The sequence below is a fragment of the Dryas octopetala genome, chromosome 9 (genome assembly GCF_963921425.1).
Source record: "Dryas octopetala chromosome 9, drDryOcto1.1, whole genome shotgun sequence".
NCBI classification, from domain to species: Eukaryota; Viridiplantae; Streptophyta; class Magnoliopsida; order Rosales; family Rosaceae; genus Dryas; species Dryas octopetala.
In genome coordinates this window covers 19,431,099-19,452,218 of record NC_141374.1, presented here as the reverse complement: position 1 = coordinate 19,452,218, position 21,120 = coordinate 19,431,099, and the positions used below count along the sequence as shown (strand labels likewise).

Below are 21,120 nucleotides of genomic sequence, written 5' to 3'. Positions count from 1 at the left end.
TCCCCCGGCGTGCAGGCCTTGCATGAGGGCATTCTTAGCTGACCTATCGTCGCAATCGTCGCACTTCGTATATTCGATGTTGAAGCGGATCAGATAGGCCTTGAGGCTCTCCCCCTCCTGCTGCTTGATGAGCGACATATCGTTCAAGTTGTAGAGTCGTTCGGATACAACCCGATATCTCGCCAGGAAGGCCCTCCGGAGGTCGGAGAAGGAGTCGATGGAGTTCGGTTGGAGGGTTCGGAACCAACCCCGAGCCGAGCCCTTCAAGGTCGAAGGGAAGATTCTGCACTTCGTGGCTTCAGATGCCTGGCGGGCCTCCATGGCGTATCTGAAGCTGTCAAGATGGTCGTAGGGATCCTTGGTCCCGTCATACTGATCCATCTTGGGGGGCTTGGTGTCGCGGGAGACCTCAGCATCCATGATTCTGCTGGTGTACGGGAGGGGAAGTTCCTCCCCGTGGTCGGCTCTACCGGTATACCCCCTGGAGACCTCGACATGTCCGAGCCGATCGTGGACGCTTCGGATCTGGTCCTGGACCAAAGTCCGAACAAGATTTTCCACATTGGGCGGGGTCGGCTCGGCCGCATTTTCCCCTGAGCACTCGGCCTGGTTGCCGAGTCTCTCACTCACCGGCTGACGAGTGAGCCTCTCGCTTGCCGGTTGTCGATCCGACATGATCATGGTGGACCCCAGTCGGTCGCTCACTGATCGCCTCCCCGAGTAAGTTCCTGATGGGGAAGGATCCTGACTGGCGATAGGGCCGAGTCTATTCCGAATCGGGCCCCTGGTTTCGGCCGAACCGGCAGGACTGTTGGCCCCCAACCTTGATTGGGCCGGGGGTCGTCGATTTGTATTCGGGTCGGCACGGTCTCCGCCCGAATCCCTGGGGGCACGTTTCCCGAAAGCCGCCTGTTTTTGCTGAAGAAGACGGTGGGCGTTCAGGCATTCAGCCTGTTCGGCCGGGGGCATGTCCTCGAAGCCCGGGAAGACGTGATCCGAGTCCTGCTGATCGGTCTGGTCGTTCGGCTCGGCAGGAGTGCTTTGCCGAGAAGGAGACGGCGAAAGGACCTCCTGCTCGGCTCGGGTCCGGCGTGATCGGAAGCCCGATCCCCCACTATTCTCGAGTTGAGCACGGTGGCGTGCAAGTTCCCCGGCCAGATCGGCCTGTTTTGCGAGCAGCTCATTATTCTGCTTCAGGAGTGCATTCTCAGCGGCCAGATGTCGCTGACTCTCCTTAAGGAGTTTGTGAGCGGCTCGGATTTTGGAGGAACCTTTGGACTTTGGCGTCCTGGGGAGTTGTGCTCCCCTCGTTTTCTCAGGTGTCTCAGGCTGATGTTGTTCATCATTCTGAGACGCTCCTGAAGAAGAACTGGTGTCCCGAAATATGGTAGTCATGATGACTTGCGTGGAGGAAGAGCTTAGCGTTTGCGGTGATGAACACAACGGCTGAAGTCAGCTTCCCACAGACGGCGCCAATCTGTTGATGCAAATTCTCGTAAGGTAGATGCAACAACTTAGATATGCTGATCTGGCTGATCAAGTGCTTCGCTGGATGATGAAGTGGATGCTGGTTGAGATCTTCCTGTAGACAAAAACAAGATCAAAGGAGATGGACCGGTGTGGTACCAGCCAAACACACTCCGATGATGAAATCAGTGGTGGTGTTTGATGGTGGATGAGGAAGAACAAAGGAAGAACTTGGGAGAATGGGAAGAACAAGGCAAATGTTCTGGGTTATTCTCAGCAAGTTGGGTAGGCTCTTTTTTGGATGGAAATGCAAAGTGTTTAGCGTGTGTATTGATAGATTGCTAGATGCTTCATTTTGTGCATATGTGGTGCCTTATATAGGCAAAGGAAAACTTAATGAATAAGTTACCTGCATGTGAATGAATGGTTGCCAGAGACCCACGCACCTGGTCAGACCTAGTTGCATGCTCAGCTGCTTGCTTCCTCAGCATTGAATGCTGCATTAAATGCAAGGTTGGAAGGTCCAGGCAAACTGTCCAGCAGTCATGAATGCAAGCCTGATATTCTGTCTATCAGAAGATTGTGTCAGGTGCATTCAAGTGTGGCGGTTCGTCCCATCGTGATCTTCCTGGGAATGGCGGCGGAGAGCCGAGCCGAGCCGATACGAACACATGTTTTCATGTGAAGACACGAAGTCCATGTGTGGTCGGATCGGGCATGGGATTCCAGGCCGAGCCGGTCCCATAGACTGGGGGTCTTTCCGAGCTCTAACTGGTCGACGCCAGAACCCGAAAAGAGGCCATCTCCCGTGCCGAGCCGAGCCGGACCGGGATGATCGTGGGAAGATGGACACTCGATCCCACGGAAGATCATCGGTTCGGCTCGGACCGAACATGGAGGGCCGGCGTGGAGATCCGGTCTGAGCTGGCAGAGGCGATGCCGAGTGGTGATGACGTGGGGGTCAAAGTTTTGACCACTGAGAGTCAAACTCCGAGGTGGATGTTGACCAGCCACGTGTCGAGCTGTGATTGGCTGTTCGGATTGATGTGGATTTTCCCACAAACAGGACCCAACCACTCACTTATTCAGTCTTACCTAGACTGTGAGCTTCATACACACGATTGGTCTATTCCTAACAAGTGAATTTTTTGAAGTTTATTGGTTGCCTAACATGATCACCACATATTGTTCTGTTATTTGTTGGTAAAAAATATTTAAAAAGGGGTGTTGTGAGAATCGAACTCGTGACCTCTCGCACCCAAAGCGAGAATCATACCACTAGACCAAACTCCCAATTTCCCCCAATATTTGCTTTCAATAAATAATTTATCTGCTTGTTTTTGTTGATGAAGGTATAATTTGTTTACTTAAACCCCATTAAGTACAGATGTAATGTAATGCTTGTGTCACACAACTAGTTAGAACATGACAACATAAACAAAGGAAAATTGAAACTAATGCTTGTCAAACATGATGTCACATATTATATTTGCCAAAAAAAGAAAAGATGTCACATATTATATGTTATACCATGGGACCGGAGCCCGGAAGAAACAAATTAAAGGAAGGGTTTTAAATCTTCAAAGAGTTCTGTAAGATATCTCACTTGAAATTTTATGTAGTGGTACCTGCTGATAGATTCCTATACAAGAATTTCGTGTGGGTTATATACCTGACACAATAATCAGCATAAAATGTTCATAATTTTTGTTTGGATTTATGAATTAGTATAATTGTAAGATATATCTCAAGTTTTGAAATGCAGTTGCTTAATTATATTTTTTTACTATGTTGGAGAGGATCGAAACTATTTTCCCATAATTTTTCACTACTTAGACTGACTCCATCCTCTCAACTTTTAATAGAAGAAAAAAGAGAAAAAGAGACTCATACATTTGGAGGGCTGTGATCCCAGCATTCTGAACTGGTCAATGTTCAACTTTGGAAACAGAATCTTCACAGGTTAAGAATTTTTATATTGCTAATAGTTAACATTTTATCTTTTTTACTTATTGGACAAGTTAGTTTGACTAAGACCATCTTGTTTTATTCATATTGTACATCTTCACAATCACTCATTTCACACACCACAAACAATATTTTTTTCTTCCTTTACAGGTTTTTTTATATCTTTTAAATTTGACAAATCTCGTTAATTAAAAAATAAAAAATCTGTCCAAATCTCAAAAGGAAAAAAGAAGAAGCAAGGTTTACAACGCACTTGTAAAGTTATAAATTTATAATCTTCATGCATGACATATTTGGTCATGCAGTGAAGTTCCAGTTAAATTTTCTATGTATAGGATTTCTAGGCCCTTGGGCAAGACTTGAGCCCGCCTATTTAGAATAGGATCGGCCCAACCTGGCCCATTGAACTTAATCCTAAAAAGCCCAGGACTGGATAGGGCCTGAATCCTCCTTTCCTAGGGCCGCCTATTTTACAAGCCTAATTTTCAGAATATGGATTTTGATTTTTGTTTTGAGTGCTGCTATATGCACACCCTTTAAAACAAAAACCCAAGAGAAAAGACCACCTTGCCCCTCTTTAATTTCCTCTCTTTCTCATTTCCTCATCCACACACCCCATCCCCCGTACACACACATCCCCATTTTCTTCTTCCACCTACACCTACACCTACACCATTTCTCTTCTTCTTCTTCCCCCACCCCCACCTGCACCTTTCTCTTCTTTTTCCCCCCACCCCGACCACCTCCCCCTGAGCCCTCCCTTCCTCTCCGGCTCCTTTGTCCCTGCCGCCTCCCCCCGAGCCAATCCCTCATCTTTCTCTCCTTCCCTCTCTCTTCTCGCCCCGCAAACAGCCAAAATCTTCCAACAACAAAAATTGCAGGGGCTGGACAAACAGAGAAAGAGAAAGAAGAGAAAGAAAGAGAAGGGGAGAGAGGAGAGAGGAGAGAGGGGTGTAGAGGGGGTGGGGTGGTCGCCGGCAGTGGTGGGCTTCGACGGTGGTGGGTTGCTCAGCATGGTCAGGATGAGATGTGTGTGTTGGGTGTTTGTTTTTTTTTTTTTTCTTTTGTTTAAGAGGGGTGTGCAAAAAGAAAAATAAATGGGGTATAAAGTCTTTTCCTAATGATTTTTTTTAGAAGGGGTGTTCAAAAAGAAAAAAAAAAAAAAAAAGTGTGGAAATCCCTCTTTGTTTTTAAGCTTATGTTTCAGTTATTTATTTAATTTTTTTTTAATTGGAAGTATTCATTAGTTTGGAGTTGAGTCGTTACTCGTTAGAAAGGCAGAAAAAAGAAGAAAGCAAGCAAATGGAGACACTTTACCATTCACCATAGTCCATAGACTTCCAAGGTATCGATTTGAAGATTTGAAAATCCAACATCGAAAACTTTGTCCGCTATTTACTTCATTATTAGGTTTCACGACCCGAGAGAAAGAGAGAGAGAAAGAAGCCATTTTTAAGACATGAATGGATTTCAAAGCCGCCAAGGATCTCTGCAACAATTCCCATTTATCCTCTTCTCCATCTCCCTCCTCTTCGTTTTAGCTTTGGCAAGCGACCCACCAACTCAAAAAGCTTCTTCTTCTTCAAGTGGGTCGGTGGCGCTCAAGGTGGTCATTATATTGCTGGGTGTGGCTGCGGTATTGGGCTTCTCTTTGTTTCTATACAGAATATGGCAGAAGAAGAAGAGAGAAGAACAGCACGCCCGTCTTCTTAAGCTCTTTGAAGATGATGATGAACTGGAGGTTGAACTTGGCATCAGGGATTGACATCAGGTGCGCCAACTCATAGTCAGTCATCCCTTTATAATTGGGGCATTTTGAGCTTTGTGTTTATACACTAGTTTGTACATCTTATATTTGATTGTGTTGTAGCAGCGTAGCTGGTGATACATTTCTCCTTATTGGGAAATCAGATTTTTTTACTTCTGTAATCGTTTGTTGATGTTTTGTTGCTTTCTATCATTGTTGGAATTCGAAAATACTTTGTATGCATTGGAAGATAATACCATCTGATGTATAGTGTCAGATCTGCTTTTGTCTTGTGAAAATTGTGCATTGGAGGAAAATCTATGTACCTCAAGATATACATCACCTTCCAACTATTGTAAATCTTAGAATTTTGATTGAGAGGTAGAAAATGACATTAAAGACTTAAATTTATGGACAAGTTACGTCTGCCAAGTGCAATAAACTGCCACCAAAGTTTTCAGAAATTTTCTTTTGTTAGGTTGGTTGAACATGATAACTGCTGAACATTTAAATGGATTTGTGATAACATTTAAGTAATGTTTCTGTCAATATGCAATTTGAAAATTTGTATATTGTCAGTAAGATTAAGAGAGTATTTAAAGAATTAGGATTCTATAGAATTTGAATTGTATTTTATATGACATTTTTACTTGGAAAAGGAAGTCATTTGGGATAAAATTTGATCCTTTGTTAGTAAGAATTCTGGATCATTCTTCAATTATGTTTAAATTTGTCTGGGAAGCAGAACCATTGCAGCATGAATTATTCTGCTAGGAAGTTAGTGATGTGGTGCATCTGTTATGCTAATGTCTTCCACATTTTTTTGATCATCTAAAGATTGTTGTTGAATTTGGGTGATTTTATGATGAAATATTGAGGTTCTTCTAATGCTGAGCTGTAAATGAAATTAGTAAAATTGGAAAATTACTACTGGATTCATGGATTTTTGGGTGTGTGTAAAGTCAAATTCATGGATTCATTACCTTTAGGTTTGTAATAGGATTCAACAAGTAAAAACAAGCACAACAGAGAATCCATTTCCATTATGAATATCAAGGAATTTAATTTTTATGTCAATTGAAAGTATTTCTATCACTTTCTCTTCATAGTTGTGTAATATTGAGAATTAAGTTGTGGGTATGCCTTTGCAATTTGGGATTTGAAACCCTACAGGTGATGAATCATCTTTATTTAGAGTGGGAGATGGTAGATGGGTTTGCTTCTGGCATGTTGATGTTGTTTTGAAGCGTCTTCTCTATTTATTTGTTTTAAAATTTAACTACTGATAACATGGGATGGTATGGGATGATGTGTTCTTGTATGGAGGGTTTGGGTTTTGATATTAAGTGGAATCCTATCTTCATTCAGAATTGAATGATCAGGATCTGGAAGATATTATTATTAGTTTTTATACCACCCCCCCAAGGGATGTGGGTGAGGTGATGGAGTCATGATTTTTTTGGAGGATAGCTAAAGTTTGGTTTGAAGTCTTACTATTTTTCTCTTTTGTGGGATCTGACCACCATTTGTTCCCCTGGAAAAGTGGAGAGTAATCTGGTGTGTAAAGGTTGCTCTTCAAGTAATTTTTATATTTTTTACTGCCACTTTTCAGAGAATTATTGTAAATTGGTGTTGTATATGTAAGCAAGCAGGGGAGATATTTGATCCTCCTCTGTTATGTTGCCCTTTAGCATGTGATCTATGGAGTTCTGTCTTCTCTTTGGTACATCTTCTGCTACAGTTGTCCATAGAAGACTTTTTTGTTGTGAGAGTATTAGCAGCATTTTACATTACAAAGAGACCTATATCGTGAAAGGTTTTAAATTTTTGAATGGTGTGTGTGGGGAGTGAGAATGTCAAAATTGTTTCAGAAAGAACTGTATATGGAAAACATATTTTGTCACCTTATTGAGTTTGAGTGCATTATTGGCATTAAAATTTCTTAGGGGAACAGAGAAAGAAAGAAGAAAAGCAGTGTACTTTTGTAAGTTGAGCACTTCTTAAACTGCAGTAGGCCACGGTTAATCTACATAGGCTTATCATAAGTTAAAAATCTGCTTCCGAAACTGATTGGAAGCCTTCATGATACCTGTTTCTTGCTTACTATACATATAATGATAACTGCTTAAAAAGTGGCTAGTTTCCAGATTGCTTTCATCCCATCTCTGTTGTATTAGCCTCTATTTTGACACGTTACCTATGATTTTTCTTGTTAGGCTATCATCATCTTCAATGATGTATATACCTAGTCATGTATTATAATGCTTTTCTGTCAAATTAAATGAATTTTGTATTGCATTTCAGAGTAGAAGATTGTTTAAATATTTATTTAGACTGGTATTTTAACATTTCGAGTGTATGGTGTTGTTACTAACTCCATCATTCCTTGCTGAAAAACAAGGACGATATTAAGTTGGTTATTAGTGTTGATGCTGATATTCTAGACCAAAAGATTAAATAAATGCTAATGGAGAATTGGTGCCAAGCTCAAATCATTCATGTTTAATGAATTATTTTGCTCCTCTTGATGGGGGGTTGAGGAGGGGTAAGAGTTAGCTTTCAATACCATCCCATGTTATTGGCCCATCTATGCATCGACTCGTGCCTAAGGCATTCCTATACCATCCCATGTTATTAGTAGTTAAATTTTAAAACAAATAAATAGAAGACGCTTCAAAACAATATCAACATGCCAAAAGCAAACCCATCTACCATCTCCCACTCTAAAGGAATTAAATCTGGCAAAGTCTTCCCACCCCCTTCTGAGCCCATCCAAAATTCCAACCCCATGAGGCATTCTAATGAAGTCGGGTATAGGATATACATAATTTTATAATAACTTCAGTTAAAATGCAGGGGAAGGAGAAAAAAAAAAAGAAGACTAGTTACAGCTCACTAAGTAGAGTTTGAATTAATAATTTTCTTGAAATTAATAATTCAATTAGCCTCTTGACACGCGCTTCCCCGTGTGTGTCAATGAGCACTTTTTTATAAATTACAACATGTTGTTTATCATAAGAGAAATAAATAAAAGAAAAAGTGAGAGTGACAAGTTTTACTCTTGTTTAAAATTGTAAATGTCTTTTCATTTGTTTGATTCTTTAACATCTGTGCAGGCTTCCATGTGAATGGCATCAGAATATGTCACATCATTGACAACCATCAAAGTGGTTACAAGAGATCGTAGAGTGAGTCTTCGGTGGGGCTTGCCCCATAGAAGATTTATCCAGAGATCGTACGTAGTTTATGAGAGTATTATTTCAAATTTTTGGACTTCAGATCAGTTTTCACATAAGTTACCTGGAATTGATATCACTTGATTATCAACTGTCATTAATAGATATATGGTACAAGTACAACACATGATTTTATGTTACTTTTGTTTTCCGTTGCTTCTTCATAATAGTGACTTGAAACCTAATAAGTCAATTTCATGCATGTTTCTTGAAGGTTTTGAGAATCCCTTCTCCAACTCCCTCCCCGGCCCATCAAGGAGGATCTTCATCACAGAATTTGTAGTCTAAAAGTATATGAAAACAAAGTTTGTTCATCCCATCACCAAAATCATGCATATGCAATGAGAGAGATAGTGGAGGCTTAATTAATCATTTTCATATTTACATAAAAATTCGATTTTCGTTCTCTCTTTTCCTGCATATATAAAAGAAAATTGGCCGAATTACATATTTAATCCTTATAGTTTGTCATTTTCAATTTCCTCTATATAGTTGAAGTGACAATTTCACTTATGTAGTTTGCACTAGATTGCGTTCAAGTCCAAATTCATAACTAACCTTGTCAATGATATGGACGGAATGGGGATGTATCCATCACTAAATTTCAAATGTTCTAACACACATCGATCCTTCCAAATTGATGTTTATGGTGATAGCAGCCTCATCATATATTCCGTTTTCATTGGCGAACTTACGAATTCGGACTTAGATTGCCATCTAATATATGCGAGCTACAAGAGTATGGTTCTAAGTTGTTAGGGATGAAATTCAAAACTCTCAAAGCAATCATCATGCACAAATTAACCAAGAAGAAAATAGACAATGCTTTTTCAATTTTCGTTGATGCTGGATGCTAATGGGAAATGACTAAGCTTTTGGACCACCCAAGGCCCCTTTTTTAGAAGAATATTGTGTATAAACAGCACCCTCTTGTTATGGAAATAATTACCATCTTTGGCAAATGCCAAACTTGTAAAATTAAATTGGACTAAATGCCATACAACACCAACCAATAGCTGATCGCTATCACAATTAAACAAAAACAAAGAAAGAAGATAAAGAAAAGAAAGTGGTCCTTACTTGAAAACCTCGGGAATTTTACCTTGAGCAAGTAAAGTGCAAGAACCACATTAATTGTTTTTGAAATAGAAATGAAAACGAAAGATTGTGATGCCTAGAAAATCATGAAGTAATTGAAGCTGACATCTTTATCACATTTTATATGCACAGGCAAACTAGTGTTCCAGCCTTCTTAGACAAATTTAACAACATAATACATGCTTGGTCTGCTAGTTAATTTACCAAGTTATGTACTCAAAATCTAAAGTTATAAATTTGGTTATGAACTTTTTCTCTTTTCGGTTATGAGTGAGAAATTTAGTATTTTACTTTGGTTTAACAATTAGTGATGTCATTTAATATGGAGTTGGTGATTATTAAGTCCATCTTAGAATTTGTATTGTTCAAGTAATTCAACTAATGTTTTACAGAGCCCATTGATGGAATGATTGGGTTTTTTTTTTTTTCCTTCAATTTTGGCTGTCTTGATCATATGTATCTGACAAGCTATTTTGATGTCCCAAAACTTCGAATCTTAAACCTAAGCTTTAAGCGATTAACAGGCATCGATGGGTATCGATGGGTCAAAACGATGTTTTATTATTTTTAAAAAGACGTCTGTTTTTGAAATTTTTTTCTAAAAATTGTTTTAGAAAATGGTCTATCAAAGATGTTTTCTTGACTAAAACATGTTTTTTTGTTTTTGAAAAATAAAAAATTTTTTGAATATTATATCAAACAGACCCTTGTGTTTTAAGTTTTTATTTTTTTACCACTATCAGTAAGGAGCCATCTATCGGTATATAAAAAAGGAAACCACGCACACTAATGTTGAAGTCTTTTGGTAAAACCTCATATATGTTTGATGATACAAGTCACTAAATTGAGAGGAATATGGGCATGCCTGTGGTGTGTGGGGGCTCAAGATCATCAAGTTTTTTTTTTTTTTTTTTTTTTTCTGTTGCTTTTTCTTCCCATTTTTAAGCAATAGTGCAAACATATGTGAAGAAATTATCTATATCCGATACATCGCCAAGTAGTGTAACAATCCAATGTGTCATAATATGGGTGGATGTTATTAATACTATAATCTACTAATATAAATATATAGTTCAATAATACTCTTACACGTTGGATTGGTTACACTACATGACAGTGTATCAGATACATCCAATAATTTTTCGTGAAAAGCACATACCCTAATCAGCCAAACTGTGTGTAATTTAGCATTAGATATATATTTTGCTCCCACACATATTATTAATTCGGGAAGAACCAAATCGCACGCAGCATTAGATGCATTGGCATATAATTAGCTAAATAGAATGTAAGATTCTTGAAGGGCATATTAGTCAGTTTCTTACATTACCCCAAATCTAATAAAAATTAAAGAAGTTAAGAAATGAACAAAATTTGCAGTTTATGGTGCGAATTTGAACCTGCAAAGCTGGCTAAATTAGCTAAAACTACAACGTCTTCTATCAGCTTTTGGAAACACACCTTCCCCAGGTCTTTTTCTTCTCTCTCTCTCTCTCTCTCTCTCTCTCTCTCTCTCATAGACACAGAGACACAAATAATACACATAGATAAAAAATAGACAAAGAAAGAAAGAGAGCTATAAATGGAGGAGAACAGTGGACAAGGCTACATACTTGGGTTTCTTTGGGATTAGAAATTTTCCGAAAGCTGAAGTGGCCGGAGCACTGCAACTCAAACCAAACTAAAGGTAGACTCTCTGTTGTTTGTTTGGTTTTTAAACAAAAATGTTGGCTTACAGCACAATATCATCCAATGGAATTAAATTATTATATGTACGTTTCTTACCTAGTTTCAAATATAAATATATACATAAAATAGTAACAAAATTAATTATTTTGTTTTGTTTTTTTACAAATAATATATTAATTGTTTAAGTTCATGCAGTAGCAGTCACCTTAGATCTGTTTTGCAGACAAGAGAATCTTCTTGTGACCTTTTCCTTTCTTTCTTCTCCAGAAATATTTCCTCCTTTATTTATTTATTTATTTATTTTTGTAAAACTCTGAAAAGAAATCTCTGGGTTTTAGTGTATGTTCATGATGTTGCTTCATCTTTCAATCTTGTTTTCTAGCTTTTATTCACAGTTTTTTTGTACGTTTTTACTCACAGTTTATATGTATATAGATATATAATCTTTTTTTGCTTATTATATAGAAGATGATGGGAGCTATATATCAAAATTTTCTCAAGCCCCAGTTTCCTTGATCCCTGATCTGAGTTCAAGAGCAAAATATGCAAATTAAATCCTTCCATGTGTATATATATATATATATATATATATGTTTTTCATTAATATTTCTAATTATTCCTTGTTTTGAATACCCTTTTAAAAGTTTTCTTTAAATATATATTAAATCAGTACTTGTTCATTAACTTTATTTGGTGTCCATGGAGTTCATCAGTGTTCAGGGTGATCATACACACCATTAATAATATTGTCCCCATCAGAGAGAGAGAGAGAGTACTTGGGAAGAAAAGGGTTAATTATATGCACCATATATATTAATAATAATGGTGGCCATGACTGGCACCAAAATCTTGTTCAGAATGTTAGATTCTAGGTCGACCATCAGATGATCGATATGGATATAAGATTAATTCAAACTGATGTTTTCTCAGTGGCCTACACCCTCCATATATACTTTTATCCATCTCCGCTAGCTGGATCCATCGCCCTGCTTCATTTCTAGATCTCCTGTCAACTTTTTCTTTGACTTCCTCCCTCATATGTATTTTGTACATTATATATCATGTCCTTAATTTCTACATGTAGTTATCATCCAATCACCTCATGTATATGTTCACCATCCTCTTCATACAAGTCTTTTTGGAGCTGCATGTATTAATAATATATATATATATATAATTATATGCTTCTCCTCTACATCTAGCTCCTGTATCTAAAATTTTAATTTTTCCTTCTAAATATTATATATTTTTCAGATTAATTAATAATTCCTTAATAAAGATCTTTCTTGATATATAGACTGTCAAATTAATGAAATTTTCTTAAAACTTTGAGATTTGTGGGTTTCAATAATTTGGGACTGTCTCCACCAATAAACCCACGAGAAAACTTCTTTCATTCTGCAGATTATTTAATTTTTCTTCTCTTTACATGATCTGCTTAGAGAGATGCCAAAAAGGGGATTTCAATTTTTTTGTCTATCTAGTAATTTATTTTCTATTTGGTAAATTTAAGTAAAAAAAAAAAAGTTATTAATTTAATCACATATGAAAGCATGAGCAGTACGTTTCAAGGGTATATATATGGTTAATATATATTGTTTGATATGCAGGTTGAAATTAATTAAGATGGGGAGAGGAAAGATAGAGATAAAGAGGATCGAGAACACAACAAATCGGCAAGTGACGTTCTGCAAACGAAGAAATGGGCTGCTGAAGAAAGCTTATGAACTCTCCATTCTCTGTGACGCTGAGGTTGCCCTCATTGTCTTCTCCAGTCGTGGCCGCCTCTATGAGTACTCTAACAACAAGTAATTAAGCTACCTACCTAGTAATTATTTTCCATCCATATATCCATAATTCCCAATTTTTTCGTCCAATTAAATTTTGATAAATGCATAAATTAAAATTAATTTTCACGTACACACACACACATATATTTATATATTTACATACATTTTATATATGGTTATTCTAGCTCTTGATTTCTTTCTACTCTCATTTATTGCATATTAATTATGAGATATGATATGAGGGCATTGACTCAAGTTGACTACCCGTGAGCTTTGGCTTTTCCTTAATTAGGTTGTGGGATAACCATCAAGTGCATTCTGTGATATGAGCATATAATGAAGTTCTCCTCTAGCATAATTAAGTGAATAACTGATAGAAGACGTTTGTGGGTATTCCCCACTCACTCACGTGGACATCTTTTCACTTCATTCTCTATCGATCCGCAAAGCTGACGAACATTCTATGTTAAGCCAAACTGTGAGTCTACGTACGCACGAGCCGATTGAGCCAATTAATTAAGCCAAATTTTCGTTAGTTAATATAAACAACATTCAGCTATGCTTGAGCAGATCAACCAAAAACCCATCTTCTTAAACCTCCTTGGACCTTATTCCCTTGAGTCCACAAAGAGCAATGACATATACATGTACATATTAATTTCATGACATTACAAAATTGGGTATCATCGCTGAAAATTAATTACATGGCATATTCATCTCCGATCTTCATCACTTGGTTTTCGTGTGCTGCTGATCATCATGTTTGAGGGTTTAGTTACGTATATAGAGATCATTGAATAACACGGGAAGGCTGGAATAGCTACGATACCTAGTAAGCTCTTATGATTTAATTTCATACTGGATAAATAGTGGAGCCAAGAATTTGGTCACATCACACATTTGCCATTACGATCATAGAATTAATGCTAAGGCCTAAGCCTCAGCGCATGCCGTTCAAGTCTAGCTAGAGATGAGATGCCCAATTATGTTACTTTAATATATGTCTTGATCATATTCATATATGTAGTGTTTCTCCTCTCTAGGCTTGACTTAAAGAAATCCTCTATATATACTCTCTTTGTTATATCCTATAAATATAAATTGTTAATTATAGTTAGAACAATATATGAACATTAATCTAGCTAATTTCTATGTCAGAAAATAATTGAAATGGAAGATGACTGTAATAGTTAAGCTATATAAATATGGCTACATTAATGATGTGTGTGTCAGTGTGTAAGTAAAACCACAACAGCTTTAAGTTAATGTTTCATATATATATGATTGTGGGGATATATTGACTTGTATGTATTGGTTTACAAGACCAATGTACCCTCATAGTCGCTTTAGACCGAAAGCTACGTTAAGCAGAAGCAAACATACAGCATATATATTGTTGCACCAATTTAGACCTACTTTCATCTACAAGTCTCAGTACGTTGCTGGGTATATTTGGTGCTTCTTTTTCTTCATTTTCAGTGCTGCAATCTATAAGAAAATCTGCAATCAATAATGCATGGCATCAAATCGCATAAACAAATTAAAAGCTTGGGGTTGCTTCTAGCAGGAGTTGTAATATTGTACGTACTATATAGTAATTGTCTTCTTTTATTTTTCCTGCATTTGCTGTGATGAATCGATTTTCGTGTTGATGGTCTTCCCTTTCCATTTTTGGCTTTCAAAACTGGCTTCCTACCCTTCTGTACTACTTACTGTGAATTTCAACTTCAACTTTTTCGTTTTGCTTTTCACTCAAAAGGCCTAAAACTTTAATATTCAATGGCCTCTTTGCTTTGTAAAAGAATGAATGAAACTCTGCATTGTTTTAGACTTTTAGTTTTAGGGTTTCCATTTTGATGGTTTATGGCGCGTGCTATGCATGCCATGCTGCGTTTTTGGGGTTATGGAACAAGTTAATTTACCCATACATACTCTTTTGCCTCTTTCATGGGTTGTTAAGTGAACTGAATATCTCATAGATAGACTACTACTCTGTGTTATTCTGAGTTCTCATGTTTTCTTAATTTGGAATGTGAAGCACTGTCTGTGTGGGACTGCATGCATGCCCATCTTTCATCAATCATGGGACCCACATTGCCACACAAGTATGAGTGGCTGGTGTTCATAATGAATGTTAATTTATGTAGTTCAAATATTAGTTTTTTATTAATTTTGAAATGAAGATTTGTACTTGAGACATTCAATATTGTAAAAAAGGATTGTACAAAAGTTACATTTAATTCAAAGAGCCTTCATGAACTCTCTTCCATGATCTAAAAATAAGACAAAACAAATTTGACTGTATGTCCCACTTAATAACATTTAGAATATGAAATAAACCTTGCACATGATCAAAATTCCTTAATTGTCTTTCACAAGAACCCCATCCTGAGCTCACCATTCTTCAGGATCCCAGCATATGTTTAATTTCTTAATTAAGTTTAAAGAATTAATGGAAATCGAATTAAATATATTCTAGTTTTGTAGGTTGGTTCTTATTTTATATATGACTATTAACATTTAATATTGGTTAACAAATAACAATTAATAATGTCCTGCATGGTTTTCATTCACTCTTTAAAAATTCAAAACTTTGAAAATGATTGTTGTTTTATTAATAATTTGCCGCTCTTATTTTTTGTGTTTTGTTTTTCTAATTTGGAGAAGGAAATTTAATTTGAGAGCGATAAATAAAAATATCACAAAACTAATAATTAGTTGATACTTTTCATTCTTATGTGATCGAAGTGGTGAATGTTTGCATAGCCCAAAAAATTGTACAAAAAACATTGTTTTTCTTCTGTGGCTGTGGTGCCTCTATAGTGCATATGCCCATTGCCTTCCATAAAAGAATTGAACTGACATGAGTCACACCATAGTACCTTATGTTTAATCTGATTCCTTGGCATTCCCATCACCACTTACATATGTTTTCCCCTTAATTGTCTTGCACCTGGCATGTGTTGTACAATTAAGGCTTTTTGCCTCCAATTAGTCAAAGATATTCAAATCTATTTGTGCTAATATATAAGAATAGAATAAGAATGTTTACAAAAGGAACTTATATATTAGTTAAAGCCCCTTAAAGAATTGGCATATTTTCACTTTTGAGAGATAAAAAATGAAAAACAAAATATGAACGTACATACCATTTTTCTCAAATATATTAAGGAAGATGAGTTTTCTTCCTATATATATATATTATATATGTTAAGATATTCAAACTCACAATTTATATGCTCAATTTTTTTGATTAAATTAAATATCACTTGAAGTTATATATATATCTCATTTAGATGTATGCCTTCGAATATTCATAAAACATAATGTAGAACTTTATGATAGAGTACATATCTGATAGTGAAGCCATGGCAGCTGAGAAAATGAAGAAGAAGATATTGCAGAGAAGAAAGAGGAAACGAGAGAAAACTGTTATAGTATATTAGATCGATCTGAATGTGTAGTTACAACTGAATGAATGGGCTTACACAGCTTATATGCTAGTTCTAGAAACTAAGCTTAACGCCTTCAACAACTAACAGAACTAATTCCTAACAGAATGCTGAGTCATCAAGTTAGCACAAAGCACATCACGTGAAGCTTGCTTTGACCAACTATATTGATTATTGACTAGTATATATGCTATCTCTTACAATATCCTCACCCCATGCACTTGTCCTTCTAGATCCCTCTCAATAAAAATGTTTCAAATTAAGAAGTAATCGAACAGTTGGATTACTAGCTTATTTTATTGCTCAACTCTGTTTTTTTTCTCTCTTCTTTTCTTTTGAATGAATGCATATATTCATTTTTATTTTTTTTTGTAAAATAACTCAAGTTGAATATCTGCATTGCCTTTTGACACTTGCATTTTAAATATTTTTGACATATATATAGCAGCATAAGAAACACTATAGAGAGGTACAAGAAGGCATGTTCAGATAGCTCAAGTGCAACCTCCATTCAAGAAATTAATGCTCAAGTAAGATATCTCTCTCGATATATATATATATGTATATTCATTATAATTTATGTTTAACCAGCTACGGTAGCTGTATAGATATGTTAATCACGTGTCTTTCTGTTAATGTTTGATATATATAATTTTCCCATCTATTTAATGGGTTACAATTATTTTGTATAAAACATTAATTTGTCAAATTGACAGAAATACTGTATGGCTTTTGATTTGTAGATATAACGTACCATAATCATAATATGCAATTCTAGTACACGTTATGGCGGTCAATCCAAATTGAAGCCCTAAGTGAAAATTATAAATGAGACTCTTAATTTTGACATTTACTGCAATCTTTTCACTAAGGTTTCTAATCTTATCAATGATATATGTTGTAATTTAAAACAATCATTAAGCGTATTTGTGATTTTAGACCAAAAAAAAAAAAAAGAGCATATATGTGATGTACATGAATAATTCACATTCATGACTAATGTATGCTCATAATAATAATTATAAATTAAGAAATTTTAATAAAACTAATTAATTGTTTTGAAGAGCTTATACTACAACACTAGCTAGTCACATTGATGCAATATATACCTCAAAAATAGAAGTGGCTAATTAATTAATAGATGAGCTCTCCTTATTAGTTTTTTAGCATACATATATATAGGTGCTACTGCATGTAAAGCTAACAGTATATTAATTACTTTCTTTTGTGTTGATGTAGTATTATCAACAGGAATCTGCAAAGCTGAGGCAACAAATTCAAATGCTGCAGAATTCTAACAGGTGATCGATCAATCTAGCTATACCATTCATTCTTTCTACATGCAACTGGCATAAGAACATATATAGAACATGTATTTGTTAATTAATTACCTTATGACATTATAAATAAACACAAAACCAACAAATGAGATAATAGAGTGAATATATGTGGACATTCAAGCGTTACACTGAATCATTTTGAAACATATATTGAGAGGTGGTTTTGCGCATGCACAAAGACTTCCTCAATCATACGTACAGTACAAATTAAATCACCTTCAATTCATGATTTCCCTAATTTACATATCAAGTCCATTGCAATATTGGATCAAGACGTACGTACTACAAAAAATTAATCTTAGCTAGGTGTAACGTCCGGGTGTGTATACAATGTTCATTTTACATATACATCTCGGTTTTTGGTCATGCATATGATTAATTATTGGAATTAAGAAAGACAATGTAGACGCTTATTACACCTAATTAACATCTTTGCAAAGGGGTATTAATTACTTCATATAATCCTTTATAATATAATATTTCTTTGGTTGTAGGCACTTAATGGGAGATTCCTTGAGTACTCTGACTGTGAAAGAACTTAAGCAGCTGGAGAATAGGCTTGAACGAGGCATTACTAGAATCAGGTCCAAGAAGGTATAATATCATTAAAATATTGAATATATGTCAATGCCAATCACCAAAATGCATGCATGCATCCATCATGGTCACGACAAATATACTACATTAGATGACCAATTGATCGATGTGGGTACGTGTTGATACTGTATCACGTACGTACATTCGGATAGCCTTCTTGTATGACCTTCAAAGTCTGATTAATACGCCTTAATTATTATGATTTACACATCAATTAATTGTCACATTATTATGTGATCCTCTAATGTATGTTGTCTCTCAAACATTCATATAAAGCTAGCTAGCTAGCTAGGGTTATTCATAACCACATGGTCCACATTATGCGTCAATTGATGCATATGTCTATTTTTCATATACATTATTATGGCGCACATACTGATAATTGATAACATCAACTACTACATAATACACGGTCGGCTAATTTTGTGGTGCTTGGCGTTCCTAAACCTCCTTGGCTTGGTAGGCCTATAGGGTGCCCCATCCACAGTGAGAGTGGGTAGCAAATTAAGTCAGTTCTGTGCTATATACGTGAGTGTGCACATGCACATACCCACGTGTGTTTTTTATTCCCCTTTCTGTTTAATTCTGAATTATTATGTCTATTTTTTTACTTGCTTGACAAAAGTAATTAGCTATGTAAATTAACTTTTCATCACTCTTAATGTTTTCTTTTTCCTGTTATATTCACTGGCCTCTTGCAACAGCATGAAATGTTACTTGCAGAAATTGAATATATGCAAAAACGGGTAAATCTCCTTGATCGATCTCCTTTTAATCTCAACTTTTAATGCATATACGTGTGCTCTTGTTCTACCTTTTAGGACAATTGGTCAAGCTTTTTATGAAATGATGTGATGAATGTTCTAAAAAAATATTTCTGCGTAGGAGATTGAGCTGGAAAACGAAAATGTGTGTCTTCGAACTAAGGTATGGGAAGAAGTTAATATTATTAATTAGTTCACCTTCTTGAAACTTATATATTGGAGAGCTAGCTTTATATGAATTAAATCTTATGTATGATAGGAAAAGTTGCTTGCAAATAATTTTCTTAATGAAAATTCAAAACTATGTGGATTTACTTAATTTGATGGTTTTCTTATCTAAAGGCTACCAATGCGAATTAAATGGAAAAAAGAAGAAGCACAATTTAGTTAATTAAGTAATTAGCTGAAAATGTTCATTCTTTGACAGACACAGTACAATAGTACATGTACCATCACCTCTTCTACAAATGCATATAGAGCATCATGCAGTAGAGACAGTCGACTCTTAAAATCACTCAAACTATGCATGGCATAGTTCTATGTTTTCAGTTCTTATTTTTCTTTCCAATAAATGGTGTTAATTACTTGCATATATGTGAAGATTTACATATACATATATATATATATTATATCTTTTCCAATTAATCTTTAGATAACAGAAGTTGAGAGGCTTCAGCAAGCAGACATGGTTTCTGGGCCAGAGCTCAATGCAATTCAGGCATTAGCTTCTCGCAATTTCTTTGGCTCCAATATGCTTGACGCTGGATCTGTCTTCTCACAGCAAGACAAGAAGATACTCCATCTTGGGTAATTATTTATATCCTTTTCTATGACCTGTATCACTATATATTGTTCTTTGATTTATGGAATCTGAAATTTTCACATATGTACCACAAATTTAAAATGATTACTAATAGCAAATACATAATGAAAAATATAGCACTCTATCAAAGAATGATCTCGTATTAAATGTCTAGTATATTATGTTGTCAAGTTATGAATCATCACCGTAAGTTTGGACATTATATTATATTCTACATGATTATCAAAGGTGCTAACTAATACATAATTTGAGTACAATACATAATATAATATGTCAAACTGTTTTGTGAAAGAAATTAAGAAAACTTTTCATTTACTCTGGTTTATAAATCATGCATAAATGTGACTCTGACTATACATGTAAATAAATCACATTCAAGCTTCTTTGGATCGTTAATACTGGTTCGTTATAGTGAATGTTGAGTGTACAAACTGTACAATTGCACAGTATAAAAGAGAGGGTTTATGATTTTGACTTCATTTTGTTCTGTGTCATGCATGCAGGTGAACTTTTTGGACAGAGAATCATTCTGCTAAAGCTACCTCAGTCTTATCTAGAATAATGATAATCATTGTCTAGTACTATCCCTTTATTGTTTTGTATCCTTGTGCCTTATCTTTTGAAATAGTAATGTCCAACAGTTATGGATATACATCATTGGCCTTTTTTAACAAGCACCTATGCACTTCTAGCTTTAGCATGAAATTATATGAATATGGAGACGCGCGTATTTGTATTTGTATTTAATGACTATCATATGACTAGTAGTCTGGTTCAATCCCCAGAATAATTACTACTAAGGCCAGTAATTAATTAAAATTAAGTTAGTTACCTAACTAGTATTGCACAAATTTTATCATTTATCTATGGCAGTGATTATATATGAGATGTCTTTAACCAATGGTATGGTTGCAGAGATCCCCAACTTATGAGATGAAATAAGTAGAACCTGTCCTCCTCTGTTTGAACTATGATGTCATGCACATATGTTTAAGCATAAATGTTCTCTTTTTAAACTGTGAATTTGAATAATTTATTAGGCTGACACTTTCATTTGCCCCCAGTTCAATGCTTTCATTTGCCCCCGCGCTTCCCTCTGCCCCTGTTCAAAGCTTCTCTCTTCCTAGTTCAAAGTTTATCTCTTCTCCG

At 35.9% G+C, this 21,120-nt stretch overlaps 2 protein-coding genes across 3 annotated transcripts; both read left to right on the top strand.

The window, feature by feature from the left end:
• The first annotated feature begins 4,894 nt into the window (after positions 1-4,894).
• Positions 4,895-5,200, top strand: LOC147275394 (uncharacterized). The gene has a single exon (XM_086228409.1). The coding sequence runs from the start codon at positions 4,895-4,897 to the stop codon at positions 5,198-5,200; it is 306 nt and encodes a 101-aa protein (XP_086084535.1).
• A 7,610-nt stretch (positions 5,201-12,810) lies between these two features.
• STK (K-box region and MADS-box transcription factor family protein) lies at positions 12,811-19,959 on the top strand. 2 transcript variants are annotated; one of them, XM_086228093.1, is made up of 7 exons: positions 12,811-13,013; positions 16,896-16,977; positions 17,687-17,748; positions 18,282-18,381; positions 19,089-19,130; positions 19,270-19,311; positions 19,801-19,959. In XM_086228093.1, exons 1-7 carry the CDS (start codon positions 12,832-12,834, stop codon positions 19,957-19,959), a joined length of 669 nt encoding a protein of 222 aa, XP_086084219.1. In that variant the 5' UTR covers positions 12,811-12,831. The 2 variants fall into 2 exon arrangements, with proteins under 2 accessions (XP_086084219.1, XP_086084218.1); XM_086228092.1 differs by having other exon boundaries at positions 12,832-13,013; positions 16,893-16,977.
• Positions 19,960-21,120: the final 1,161 nt, after the last annotated feature.